Source organism: Myodes glareolus, chromosome 17 (genome assembly GCF_982192425.1).
Source record: "Myodes glareolus chromosome 17, mMyoGla1.1, whole genome shotgun sequence".
NCBI classification, from domain to species: Eukaryota; Metazoa; Chordata; class Mammalia; order Rodentia; family Cricetidae; genus Myodes; species Myodes glareolus.
In genome coordinates this window covers 52615058-52629275 of record NC_142042.1, presented here as the reverse complement: position 1 = coordinate 52629275, position 14218 = coordinate 52615058, and the positions used below count along the sequence as shown (strand labels likewise).

Genomic DNA, 14218 nt, shown 5'->3' with positions numbered 1-14218 from the left:
GAGCAAATGACACCTTTATTTTAACCATCATCTACACATTCATTGCCCTCTTACCTGAATCTTGAGCACTCCAACGACCTGGGCTGTAGGTGGTGTGATGGTGAACTTCCACTCTGACCGCCAACGACCATTCCTATAAAACACAGCATACACATGATGTTGCAGGATTAGCAGCAGGCACAAGAAAGAGGTGATCTGACACAGAAGTTTGCAACACTGGTGGTGGGAGCTATTTTCAATGCGACAAACTCAAGATTGTCAATCTTGAAACTCCTGTTCTGATCATAGTCAGGAGATCCTGCTTTAGGTGCACTAAGTTGTACAATCAGCCCCAGGTATGGACAACTCCAACTCAAGGAAAACCGAAGACTTTCAACTGCATACTTTGTGAATCACATACTTGCTGTGGGAATTAATTCAGCTAATAGCTTTTGGGGTACTGGCCCTTAGGGCATGGTACTATGTGTGGACTGATAAGCAGGGTAAAGAAATGTGCTTGCTCTCTTGGGAGGTCAAAGCAGAAGCAAGTTTATACTGTTGTTCATATTTTCCTGGGGCAGAGTGGCAAGACACAGGAGCTGGTTCAGTGTTCTGTGTGTTTGTGGTTTTCCTTTGAATCCCATTTCCTTTGTATCTCCATAATAAAGGTAATTTGTAACTCTTGCAATACCACTCACATTATCAGGCGTCCAATATTTAACATTCCCTGTGGGAAGAATATCCCTTGACTGGCTGAGAATTATTCTAAATAGGCACTGTGAAAGCAAATTTTTCCCTATCATTTTCTTATAAAGGTATAGTGAAGAAATAGTCTTTTAAGTCAATAACTATAATAGCCCATTCTTTAAGTAACAGAGAAGGCAAAGGAATTTCAGGCTATAGAGAGCCTGCAGGCTGAAATACTTTATTTATGGCTCTTAGGTCTGTCAGCGTTCTCCATTTTCCAGATTTCTTTTTTAAGAACAAAAACAGGAGAATTACAAGGGCTAGTAGATTCTTTAATATGTCCAGCATTTAGCTGCTTCTGAACCAGCTGTTCTAAAGTCTGTAGCCACTTGAATTACATATTCTCACTCAGTATAATAAACAGTATTTTTCTTTTTCTTTCTTTCTTTTTTTCTTTTTTGGTTTTTTAAGACAGGGTTTCTCTGTAGCTCTGGAGCCTGTCCTGGAACTAGCTCTTGTAGATTAGGGTGACCTCAAACTCACAGTGATCCGCGCCTCTGCCTCCCGAGTGCTGGGATTAAAGGCGTGCGCCAATACCACCCAGCTAGCAAACAGCATTTTTCAAAAAGAAACATTATAAAAGTCTTAGAAATGAAGCCAGGACTGTTTGTTACAAAGAGAAACCCTGTCTTGAAAAAAATTATTAGTAAATAAAACTAGAACAACACACACACACACACACACACACGAGAAAAACAGTCTTAGAAATGGAAGGATTAAATCCTTAATTTTAAAGATGGAGAAATAAAGACTCTAAATCAAATAATCTATCCCAAGATAGTTTGAAAATAAAACCTCAGTCACTAATTTTTTTTTCAATATAAATTATATACATATAGAATAGAACATCTATTTCTTACCAGAAGTTTTTGGGCTGAAACTGGTGGCTTTCAATACATGCAATAATGGTCTGTTGCCCATCTATAGTTTTAGCATAAACCTATTGGTGGGAGAAAAAAAGTTAAAAATGAAAAACATATTCACTCTATAGTAAACTGTACAAAAGCAGAATGCTAAATTGAAATCTTTGAAGAGAGCAGAGTCAGAACATGCTTTTAACACAGGCCTTCCTGGGATACGAACACAGTAAATCCTAGAAGGCTACTGCTTCTGACTTAACATACTGTAAGATACCATTTAGGCTGGGTCTCACAAAATATGTGCATTTCTGACAGGCAGAGAAAAAGGCTAAAGACAAGTCAACAGCTCAGTCAGGAAACCAAGGACATGCAAACTGGCAACCAGTACTGCCAGGTTAGCAGAGCTGTGTGAGATGTACTAGTGGGAGAAAATAAACAGAAAAGGGGAGATTAAATAGAAGGTAAAAAGTTTAGATAGTATTCTACAAACAAGAGACAACGAAACAAGACCAGAATCATTATTTTGGAAGAAATATCAATACTGGTGCAGAAGATAAAAAGCTTAAGGTCAGTTAGGAGGCCACAAATTAACCTAGGCAATAAATAGTCTAGGGCACTGTGGATGAGAAGGGAAAGAAAGGGTATTACACAGAATGCGAATGCAATGATACAGTCAGAAGTAGCGCCGACTAGTTTTATGTCAACTTGACACAGCTGAAGTCATCTGTGAGGAAAGAACCCCAATAAAGAAAATGTCTCCATAAGATTGGGCTGTAGGCAGGCTTTAGGGCATTTTCTTAATTGGTGATTGATGGAAGAGGGCCCTACCCATTGTGGGTGTTGCCATCCCTGAGCTGGTGGTTCTGATTTCTACAAAGCCGGCTGAGCAAGTCATGGGAAGCAAGCGAGTAAGCAGCACCCCTCCATGGCCTCTGTATCAGCTCCTGCCTCCAGGTTCTTGCCCTGCAGAGTACCTGCCTTGACTTCCTTCAATGACAGACTACAATGTGGAAGTATAAACCAAACAAAGCCTTCCTCTAAACTTGCTTTTAGTCACCGTGTTTCTTCCTAACTAAAACAGAAGTCTAGTTGTATGTTGTTATCAAAGGGCAAAGGGAAAAAGAAGTCAAGTATTTCTACACCTGAATGGTGTGGACCAATGTGGTGCCATCAGCAGATTGGGAAACCCAGATGAGAGCTTTAATAGCATTTAGAAATATCAACTCTCAGAGTGGAAGTAATAGTGATGTGAATAGAAATGCAATCACCAAAGACAGCAAAGCAAACATCAGTACTTTAAAGTCTCAAATGTATTTGTAGTGTTATTTTTGTTTCTGTTTGTCTGTTTGAGACAGGGTCTCATTCTGTAGCCCAGGTTGGCAATCTTCCTCCCTTAGCACTCTTAAGTGCTGAAATTCTAGGTGTGAGCCCACACTCAGACTTTGCCTATATTAACTGCACTATAAACTCTGTGGCTTTTGTTTTCTTGGTTTCATCGTGAAACAGTACCTCATACTCTGTTACTCATGCTGGCCTGAACTTATAACACACAATGTAGGCCAAGATGGGCATCAAACCTACATCAATTCCCTTTTATCAAGTTCACAATTGCTGGAATTACAGTCATGATCCCTGATACCTGGTTAGACCATAAACCTTCAGAAAGAGAAATCTAACTTTGGAGAATGCCTAAATGCAAAATACGGAAGACAACTGATGGGTGTTGGCAAAGCAACTTAGCAAAAAATCATTTCGGAAGCCCGTATGTGAAATGTCATATAGAAATTAAGGAACCGCCAGGCAGTGGTGGCGCACACCTTTAATACCAGTGCTTGGGAGGCAGAGGCAGGCGGATCTCTGTGAGTTTGAGGCCAGTCTGGTCTACAAGAGCTAGTTCCAAGAACAAACAAAACAAAACAAAAAGGAGAGAAAAGAAATTAAGGAGTCATTTGGCTGGCTCCGTAAAGGAAGCAGTTTGTATAGAATGGCAAAGACAATGAAAAATCAAAGGTTCAGACTTGTACTGCTAATGAGTAAATACACTAAAAGGGAAAAATGTCCTTGGTTACCTGGTGGAACACGGAGTGCAAGCCTGGGGAAAGGAGAAAACAGAGAGGAACAAACAGCAGGTACAAAGAGGAGGTTAAAGAAACAAACAATTTATAGGAATTATTGTGACTGAGACAGGTTTACCTCCTTTTAAAGACAAGAGAGTTAAGACTTTCTAAATTTGGGCATGGTGGCACATGCTTGTAATCCCAGCACCTGGAAGTTGATACAGGAAGACGAAAGAAAGCCTACATGAGATTGTCTCAGAAACAAAACCAAGACCATATACCTAGGTAATGGAAGAAAATACCAGAAGAAAAAACAAAGAATATACAGCTATCCCGAAGACAAAGGATAGTATAAAATCAAGAAAAAAATCCTTCTGCCTCAGATTCAAGTATAATAGAAGGAAGAATAAGATTTATGACTATGGAGAAACAAACACAATTTCAGTCAGTCTTAATTCTAATTAGATGTAGTAGATTAGATGCCCATCTGACAATAGAAAATGTCTAATGACAGAGTGATATGAAATTAGGAGCATCTAAGGATGCTAAGGATGTGGGTTACTAGGATACTGCTGGCAGCATTGGGGCAATTCTATCACCTTCTGTTGCTCATATAACTCAAAGAAATGAAAAAGGGTCTCAGGGTTCTTTGGCATTGAGCTCTCCAGATTAAGAATGTAAATGGACAGGCAGGGTGGTAAAAGCCTTTAATCCCAGGACTCTGGAGACAGAGGTAGGTAAGATCTCTAAATTAGAGGTCAGCCTGGTCTACATAGTGATGTCTAGCCCAGCCAATGCTACATAGTGAGATCCTGTCTCCAAAACAAACAAATAGAGACAGGGAGGAGAACTTGAGGGAACAGGATAGTCAAGATGGGGGAAAGACAGAAGCAGAGAACAAGAAAAGATATATCTTGATTGAGGGAGCCATTATGGGACTAGCAAGAACCCTGACACTTGAGAAATTCCCAGAAATCCACAAGGATGACCGCAGATAATACCCTAGCAATAGAGGAGAGGGTACCCAAACTGGCCTTGTCCTGTAGCCAGATTGATCACTATCTTAAATGTCACCACAGAACCTTCACCCAGGAACTGATAGAAACAAGAGTCAGAGACCCGCAGCGGAGCACTGGGCTGAGCTTCCAAAGTCCAGTCGAAGAGTGGGATAAGTGAGAATATGAGCAAAGAGGTCAAGACCATGATGGGGACACCCACTGAAACAGCTTACCTGAGCTAATGGGAACTCACCAACTCTGGCCGGACAGGGAAGGAACCAGCAGAGGACCAAACTGAATATGGGTGACAGTTGTATGGCTGAAGCAGAAGTGAGGGGCCACTGGCAGTGGGACCAGAGTTTATCCCTACTGCTTGTATAGGCTTTTTGGAACCCATTCTCTTTGGAGGAATACCTTGCTCAGTCTAGATATAGTAGGAAGGCCTTGGTCCTTCCTCAAAGCAATGTGCCTTACCCTCTCTGAGGAGTGAATGGGGGGTTGGGGGAGGGAGATGGAGGGAACAGGAGTAGGGGAGGGAGTGGGAACTGGAACTGGTATGTAAATGAAGATAGTTTTTTCAATAAAAATAAAAAAAAATAAAAAGGGACAAACTTTGAATGGAAATAAATGGTAAACTGCAAGTACCTTTAGATTAGATAGTTGATGTCTAAGAGAGAATATATTGTTTCTTTTCCTGAAAAATGTTTGAAAAAGAAATCTGTACTTAGCTACAATGATGTGTTTCCTTTATTATTTAGAAAAGCCCCAACAGGAAAGAATAATGGCATCTTTCACTTATGTATAGCTCACATTGTACCAGACACTATCAACATCTTCCATTAACTTATTGAATCCTCACAACATTATGTTTTATTATATAAATAAGGAAACTGAGGCACAGAGATGTTAGTTAATTTAGGGTCACAACTAGTTAAATAGCCTGATTAGGATTTAAATCAGTCAGGCTTCAAAGTGCTCTTAACTAACTATATTCCTATTAAACTCATTGTTTTTTTTCCCTTGGAACTCACTCTGTAGACTAGGCTAGCCTTGAACTTAAAAAAGATTTGGCTGCCTCTGCCTCCTGAGTGCTGGGATTAAAGGCATGTATCACTACTACCAGGCAAACTCATCAAATCTAACTAGTAACGATGTGTAGATTTTCTCTCCCTCCCTCGCTCCCTCTAGCCAGGTGTGGTGGTTTAAGCTTGTAATACTAGTACACAGGAATCTGAGGTAGGAGGATCACCTCAAATTCAAGGCTAGATTAGGCTATAGAGTGAGGTCCTATTTAAAACAAAACCAAGAGGAAAAGTAGGAAAGCTAACATAGTCCCAGTTTCTACACTTAACTCAGTCATATTACAGCGTATTATTTCAAAACATCACATTTTACATGTTATAAACAGATACAATTTGTCAGCTAAAAAGTTAAAAACGCAGGCAGGCCTGATGCAAGCCTGGATTCCCAGCTTGGGCAACTAAGACAAAAAAGACAAGATTCAAGGTCAGCTTGGACTATAGAATAAGTTTCAACTTAGTGAGACACTGGTTCAAAACAAAAACTAGAATGAGAACTGGGGACACAGATAAGTGGCAGAATGCTTGCCAAGGCTGTGCCAGTCCCTAGTTCAGCTTACAAAAAAAAAGTAAAACACATTAAAACTAAGCATGATGCAACCAACTATAATATACAGGTATTTTATATTATTGTGTACTATATTTTTTTAAAAAATTTTCTACGGCTGGAGAAATGGTTCATGAGAGCATGTGCTACTTTAGTAGAGGACTCAGGTTCAGTCTCCAGTATCTATATCAGATGGCTCACAAACACTTGCAACTACAGGGGGTCAAATATTTCTGGCTTGGGCTGGAGAGGTGGTTCAGCGGTTAAGAGCACTGACTGCTCTTCCAGAGGTCCTGAGTTCAATTCCCAGCAACAACATGGTGACTCACCACCACCTGTAATGAGATCTGGTGCCCTCTTCTGGCCTGCAGGCATACATGTAGACAGAACACTGTATACATAATAAATAAATAATTTAAAAAAAATACCTCTGGCTTCCAAGGGCACTCACACACAACCTCTACCCTCACACACAATCTCTACCCTCACATATAATATAATATATATAATTATATATTATATACATATAATATATATATATATATATATATATATATATAATAGAAATAATAAAAGGAAATGTTTTTAAAAGAACTTTTTATATACTTATATTCCTCTAGAAATGATTCAGGGAAGTGACCATAACCAAAAGAAAAGATGTTTGGTGGCCAAAGCTTCAAAAGGATAAGGTAAATGTAAGAAAAATGAGTCCCAGAAGTTGGGGAGGACCAGGTAGATACTTAACAGTAGAGAAGCCGTTGGAATAGTGCTCTTTCACATAGGCTCTTAAAGCACTGTCACAGGATTCTCTCCAAGACTTCAAGCCTCCGTCCACATCTTCTGGCTGGGGGTCACTCGCTTCTTTCCGTAAATGATCAAACTTAAAGGAAATTTTGTGTCTTGGATCTAAAAATCTGCTGTTACCAAGGTCGCCGTGCTCTGTAATTAAGACCTTCCAGAGAAGAATTACAAATATGAGTAACTCTATTAAAAAAAAGACAATTCTTGTCATGCTTTGCAAAAAGAAATAATAATAAATATCCTAGGAAAGTTAACTTTTCATTTCTTTTCTTTTTCACATTGACTTTTAAATCAAGTATCATTTTTATTCTCATAAAAGCACTATATTTATAGACAAACTTCTCCTCCCTATATTAAATATATAATTAAACAATATATTGTTTAAAAAAATATATTTTTATTTCTATCTAATTTTTTTCCCATGTGTTCATTTATTCCTAGCTATAATACCAACTTTAACGTATTTATTTTCACATATTTATGAAACTTTTCAGGGCCACTGTGTTATTGTGAACACTTAAGAAATACAGCTACATAGTTCATAAATGTATTAAATGAAATCTTTTTCTCACGTCTATTTCCTAACTAGCAAATTCCTCGAATAACTTAAACTAGTACAAATTTAGTGTCTCCTGGTATTTTGCTAGATTTTCTTTCTTGGTAGCTCTCTGGAACCCAGGGATTGTATATGCATAGCTTATAACTGAGTTACATATCAAGTCAATGGCATTCTTTTCTCTATTAAAAAAACACCTAGTAGTACCAGAAAGAGGAAGAATCTCTTAATATACAGACTACTTTAAAACCTGAGACATAAATATATTTGGCACCCAACTTACTATCTGTTGATGATGTCTACATCTCTATCACTTGCCAACCACATACTAACTATCAGATTATTTAACCATCTCAAGGAGCAGTTATTATTACCTGGTCATCATAGCCTTCTATCTTCACAGGTGTGAACTGATCCATGTTATACTGAGCAAATGCACTATTAAAAAAAAAAGAATTGAAAAAATAAATATCTCCTGTTTACCAGTTTCTTAATCCAAAAACTTTGGAATTATCCTTAGCTTTTCTTTCTCTGACACTTGACATTCAACCCACCAGTTCTATGGTAAGTATGATCAAAGTTTGACTCCCCCATGTCTACTGTTTCTGCTCTAAATTACATCTATCTCTCAACTATTGTCTTGCTTCATTCAACCTCTACCCCTCACACAGTTATCAGAATACATAGCTAGTGATCATTGTAAACCTTAAGTCTTACCATGTCATTCTCTGCTTAATACTCTTAACAGTGTCATCTCACTCAAAATGAAATTCCCTCTTCAATGTGACCTATAACATACTACTTATACCAGAAAAGCTGGGCACTATCAGGGAATGGTTCTGTGGTTAGAAGCATTGGTGCCAAAATAATAGGAAAGAAGGTAAATCCTAGGCCAATCTAATGCATTATCTATGTATATTTTATACCCAGCTATAATAAGTCTCCAGTTTATAAAAGAAGCAATAATGATGGTGAGGATTTCTGAAACACCATGTACTAGACACCAGAAAGAGTCTGACCAAAAGACTAAAGCATTTCATTCCAGAAATAAGGTGAACTTTTCATACCCATAAGAAAAAAAATCAAATTATTTGGGTACAGGAAAATTCTCCTTTAACAAGTAGGTTCTCCAAACCTGAAATCTCTATGAATTTGAACACACACACACACACACACACACACACACACACACACACACACAGCGTTTTAGTGTCTGTCAGTATAATTAAACCAGCAGACACATCTGAACTAATTGGTTATCGACATAACCAGTACTGATTAGAAGTAAGGACAACTATTGTGTTTGTTTTGAGTTAGAGTACCATTCCTCAACCTATGGGAGGGGTGGGAGGAGGATCACCTTTGCACAAGGGTCACCTAAGACTATCCGCATATCAGATACATTATGTTTCATAATAGCAGCAAAATTAAAGTTATGAAGGAGCAATGAAAATAATTTTATGGTTGGGGGTCACCACAACGTGAGGAACTGTATTAAAAGGTCACAACATTAGGAAGGTTGAGAACTACTGAATTAAGAGTTTCAATCTGTAGCCCAGGTTAACTTTGAACACATGTCAATCCTCCTGTTCTCACCTACCAAATTCTAAGATTGCTTGCACTAGCATGGTTGCCTTCAAGCACTTCTGAGTGACATTCTACCCTAGTATCAGTAGTAATATGTTGAGAGTTATACGTGGACCTTAGTTTCCTAAGTAAATTATATCTAGGGTATCAGTCATGAAGAGAATTACAGTGATGGTCTTGAAATCCTAGTCCCAAAAGCATCATGGACAGGGCAAACGATTGTTTACTAGGTAACAAATTCAAACAGATTATATAGCATACCCAAATAATTTTGTGATAGTTGTATGCTTTGCATCAACATGTTCTTGTACGCTTCCCCTTCCCCCCCATCCCCTGCCCACCTCTTTCCAGCAATATTCAATTCAGGTTTCCTCTTTACAAAGAGACTTTGGGCCAGTTGGGTAGACAGTAATCGAAAGGGAATTTTGGGAAGAACAGAGCAGAGTATTGATTGATAAAGCCAGATAACATGGGCCCTTGAAAGTCATTGTTTGTATATGACTCTAAAAGAAGAACCAACAAGCAAAACAAAAATTCCAAACCAAACAAGGCCTACCACTATGTTTTTGAAGACAAAGAAGACTGAAAATACTATTTTTTTGTGCATGACATCTCACTTGCTTGTCTAGAACTTGCTGTGTAGCTGAGGTTGGTCTTGAGTTCCTAACTCTCTTGCCTCTGCCTTCTAAGTGCGGGGATTACAGACATGCACCATTCAACCTGGCTGGAACTGGTATTTTAGTAAGATTAGTTCACCTGTCAGCAATTGGGATTCAGTGACCAGGGAGAATAATCATGACTTTATCCTGTAATTATTTATTATTTGTGAAGCTTTATCAATACTTACCAGCAGGCTAACTTTTCTATAAGTAGCACTTTAAAAAGATTCCACATTATGTCTAGGCATGGTAGCACACACCTGCAATCTCAGCACTGCAGAGGCAGAGGGGCAAAGAGACAGAGGGGCAGAGGCAGGATTGCTTCGAGGTCAAGTATTAGGCCAGCCTGGTCTACATAGCATGTTTAGATCAGTCTCAGCTACATAATGAAACCTTGCCTCCCAAAACTAAAAACACAAAACAAACAAAAAACAAAACAAAAACCATATGAACTAGGAAAATTTTGCTTTAATGAGAAAAATCTAGGCAAAACCAAAACTTAGTAATTTCATACATTAAGTTTTAAGAAAACAAAAGTTTTAGGGGGAACATGTTTCCTCTACCAATTTGAGAGAGAGATAAAGAAAAGTAAACAAGACATATGGTTTGGCTATGAAGCATTACCACAAACGGTTCTCAATTGTTTCCTAGGTAACAGCTCTTAGAACAGTTTTCTATAGTAAAACTTTCTTGGCTTGTTTGGAAGGTCTAGTCCCCAGTCGGCAATAATTTTAGGAGGTTCCAGAAACACAAGGAGGTAGGCTCTAGCTGAAACGATGGGAGGATGTCCTCGGGGTTGTTTCTTGTGCCTGTCTGTGCTTTCTGTCTGCCATTAAGTGAGAAATCTGTCACATGTTTGCGACACCATGATGGTCTATCTGACCCTGGGCCAGAATCAATAAGGCCATAGACTATGGACTAATAAAACTGTTAGTCTAAACAAACAAATAAAAAGATAATGAACTTTATTTATGATTCACTAACACAAATATTAACTGCTTTAGTTTGAAGCGTCTCAAACTAGGTTTGCAAAGAACTAGTTTACTGTCATCATAGATTATCCAGTGACAGAACACGTAAGTGGATGAAATGTGATTGTTGGTTTGCAGTGCTAACCTGTACTGAGGGCCTCACACACACAGGCTAGTCAAGTTCTCTGTGAGAGCTGCACTCCCAACCGTGGGCTTAAGAGGTACTTACTGTGCTGCCCCTTCCCTGAGGAGATTGTCATTATTAAGTAGTAGCCGGACATCTGAGGAAGAAAGCATTGGAATACATTGAGTACAGAACAAACTCAAGAAATTTTGGTCCATTTCTAGAACATATTTTTAAAATTTAGGGTTTGCAAGATGAGTCTTTTTTATGTATACTCCATGTATGGAAATTCTAAACATGCTAATGAGTAATGGACACTAATGTCCATAGGTTCCTATAGAATTACGCCTAAGGTTGAGTCTGAACTCTTTTTGTGGTCATCCTTGCGCAGGGGCCATGCTAATCTTCTCTGTATCGTTCCAATTTTAGTATATGTGCTGCTGCAGCGAGCACAAGTCTGAACTCTGATCCTCCTGCCTCCACCTCCCAAGTGCTAGGATTACAGGTGCACACAACCATACCTAGCAAAGGACTATGGGAAACCAAGACTTCTTTTATGTTTTAGAGTTTGCTCTCACGCTGTAGTTCAGGCTTCCCTGAATCTGTAATCGTCCTCTGTCAGTAAACTAAGTGCTGGGATTACAGGTGCGCACCACCACATCCACCTAATGTCTAATAGATGAAAATCTGGATGAGATGAGAAAGGTGGATGTATAAATTTATTGAATAATTTTTCTGGTTTTTGTTTTGGAAACAAAGGCTCATTCTGTACCTTAAGCTAGCCTGAAACTAAAGTTATTCTCCTGCTTTAGCCTCTTGGGTACTGGAATTACAAGCAGGGGTCATCATTTCTGGCTGAATCTGAATCTTTTTCTTTTTTCTTTCGTTTTGTTTTTGAAACAGGGTTTCTCTCTGTAGCCCTGACTATAGTAGAACTTGCTCTGTAGATCAGGCTGGCCGTGAACTCAGAGCTCTGTCTGATTCTGCTCCAAAGTGTTGGAATTAAAGTGTGCCACCACTACCAGGATGAATCTGAAATGTTAATAAACTTCAGATAGAATCTGTACAGGCACAATAGTACTGAGAAATGCCCTTTAGTATGGGACTTCGTGAGGAAAGACAGTGAGAATTGAAGTTTTCACTTATCATGATTAGAAAACTAAAGGCATAGGGGGAATCAAAAAGTAAAAATTTAAAAAAGTCAATTTACTGTCATTTTTTAAAAACATGAAGCTATTTAAAAATTTTATTCACTTATTTTTAGTTTTGAGACAGTCTTTAGTCCAGGTTGTACTGGAACTTGCAGCATCCTTAGTGCTGGGATTGCAGGTGCGAGCGACTAAGAGCCACTAAGACAGCCACTTTCCTTAAGTCTTTGCTTACTTGGGAGTGGCATCCTAATTAATGGAGGAGGCAAGATTAAGTATTTGATTCAAAGCTAGAGCTAAATCCTAACTTTTATATTTAGTAGCTGAGTGGCTTTGAACAAATTATTTCAATGTTTCTAAATGCTGATTTCTAGCAAAGCTGTAACAGATCACTACGAATCAGGAGACAGCAAGGATGAATCACAGCTAGGCATGTTGGTGTATACCCACGTTTTAGCACTCAAGAGTTCAAGGCCAGTCTGGGCCACAAAAGACCAAAATTTAAAAGGAGAAAGGGCTGGTGAGATGCCTCAGCAAATAAAGGAGTTTGCTTCTAGGCTTGAGGACTTGAGTTCAGTTCTCAGGACCTACGTGGTAGAAGAAGAGACCGACTCTCACAATTTGTCTTCCCCTCACCAAAATAAATAAATGGAATAAAAATTTAAAAAGAAAGGAAAGGGGGAAAGCTAAATGATGACAATAATTAAGGAAGGCTTAGAACAGCTCAATATTAATCTTTACTTACCATTGAATACTTCATTAAACTCCCCAGGGGGTGCATGAGTGATAAATTTAGCGGCTATGCGTACCTAAAGAAAATAAAATTTATTGTAAGTATATTGTGAAGAGAAACAAACAGCTGGGTATAGCTGGGCACTGTCTAATCCTAGCACTTAAGAGACACAACTCAGAGGATCTTGAGTTGAAAGTCAGTCGGGCAATAGACTGTATTTACCTCCCCCAATCTCCCCCACAAAAGCCCAACGAGACAATTTAAAAAAAAAAAACACCAAAAACATGTAAATGCTATTAACAAATCATAAAAATTTTGTGTTTTTTTTTTATAAAAAAAAAATCTCCCCTTCACACACATGCAGTGCCCATAGAGGCCAGAATAGGATGTCATATCCCCTAGAACTGGAGTTACAGACAGCTGTGAGCTGGCATGTGGGTGCTTGGAATGAAATTCCAGTCCTCTGGAAGAACAGCCAGTGTTCCTAACTGGTGCGGAAGAATTGTGTATTCTGTCAATCATGTTTTAAATAAATGTTGATTGGCCAGGCAGAAGTTGTAGGCGGGAAAACCAAACAGGAAATGAAAATGATACAAGGAGAGCAGGAGAATTCTGGGGAGGAGGAAGCTGATTCCTCCCACTCCTGCCCAGGCCACCAAAGCAGCAGGATGTGAGCTGCCCCACTGAAAAAGGTACTGAAAACGGCTAAAATAGATCAGATAAATGGGTTAATCAAGATGTGAGAATTAGCCAGTAAGAGGCTAGACCTAATGGGCCAATCAGCTTTATAACTTATAGAGATCTATATGGTTGATTTTCTCTGGGGCCTGCCGGCTATGGGGTACCAGGCGGGACAGAAAACACAAACAAGCAGGCCCAACATGTTACACCTAACCACTGATCCATCTTTTCAGCACCATTATTTGTTTAAAGATTTATTTATTTTTATTAACATGTGCATGTGTCTGTATATGTGCCTGTATGTTCTGGTGGTACCCAAAGGCCAGGAGAGAGCATCACTGGAGCTGGAGTTACAGGCAACTGTAAGTCATCCATTACCAGCAATGCATCTCTGATCATCTGCAAGGGCAGCAAAGACTTCCCTGCTGGACCATCTCTCCAGCTGCTCTCCAGTAGCTTTTTGCAATAAGATATCTTGTAGCTCAGGCTGGCTCAAACTTGCTGCATAGTTGCTCTGACCACCCTTCCCTCTACAAGGATTATAGGTGTGCACAGCCAGTTCGATGTGATGCTAAGATATAATTCAGGGCTTTATGCATACTAAGCAAATACTCTACCTACTGAGCTACTTTCCCTGCCTACAGTATCTCTTGAAATAAAAATTTATTTAAAGTTTTACTGTTTAGAAGCC

At 39.0% G+C, this 14218-nt stretch overlaps 1 protein-coding gene and 1 non-coding gene across 2 annotated transcripts in view; both read right to left on the bottom strand.

The window, feature by feature from the left end:
- The window catches only part of Capza1 (capping actin protein of muscle Z-line subunit alpha 1), a 42583-nt gene that overhangs the window by 10500 nt on the left and 17865 nt on the right, over positions 1 to 14218 (bottom strand). The window contains exons 2-7 of the mRNA XM_048442306.3: positions 12859 to 12922; positions 11071 to 11122; positions 7999 to 8062; positions 7013 to 7219; positions 1587 to 1666; positions 55 to 133 (exon numbers count right to left, since the gene is read on the bottom strand). Coding sequence (XP_048298263.3) covers positions 55 to 133; positions 1587 to 1666; positions 7013 to 7219; positions 7999 to 8062; positions 11071 to 11122; positions 12859 to 12922 — 546 coding nt within the window. The remainder of the gene's footprint in view (positions 1 to 54; positions 134 to 1586; positions 1667 to 7012; positions 7220 to 7998; positions 8063 to 11070; positions 11123 to 12858; positions 12923 to 14218) is intronic.
- Positions 11316 to 11418, bottom strand: LOC125405696 (U6 spliceosomal RNA). The gene has a single exon (XR_007233667.1). It is a non-coding gene; the product is annotated as a U6 spliceosomal RNA (small nuclear RNA).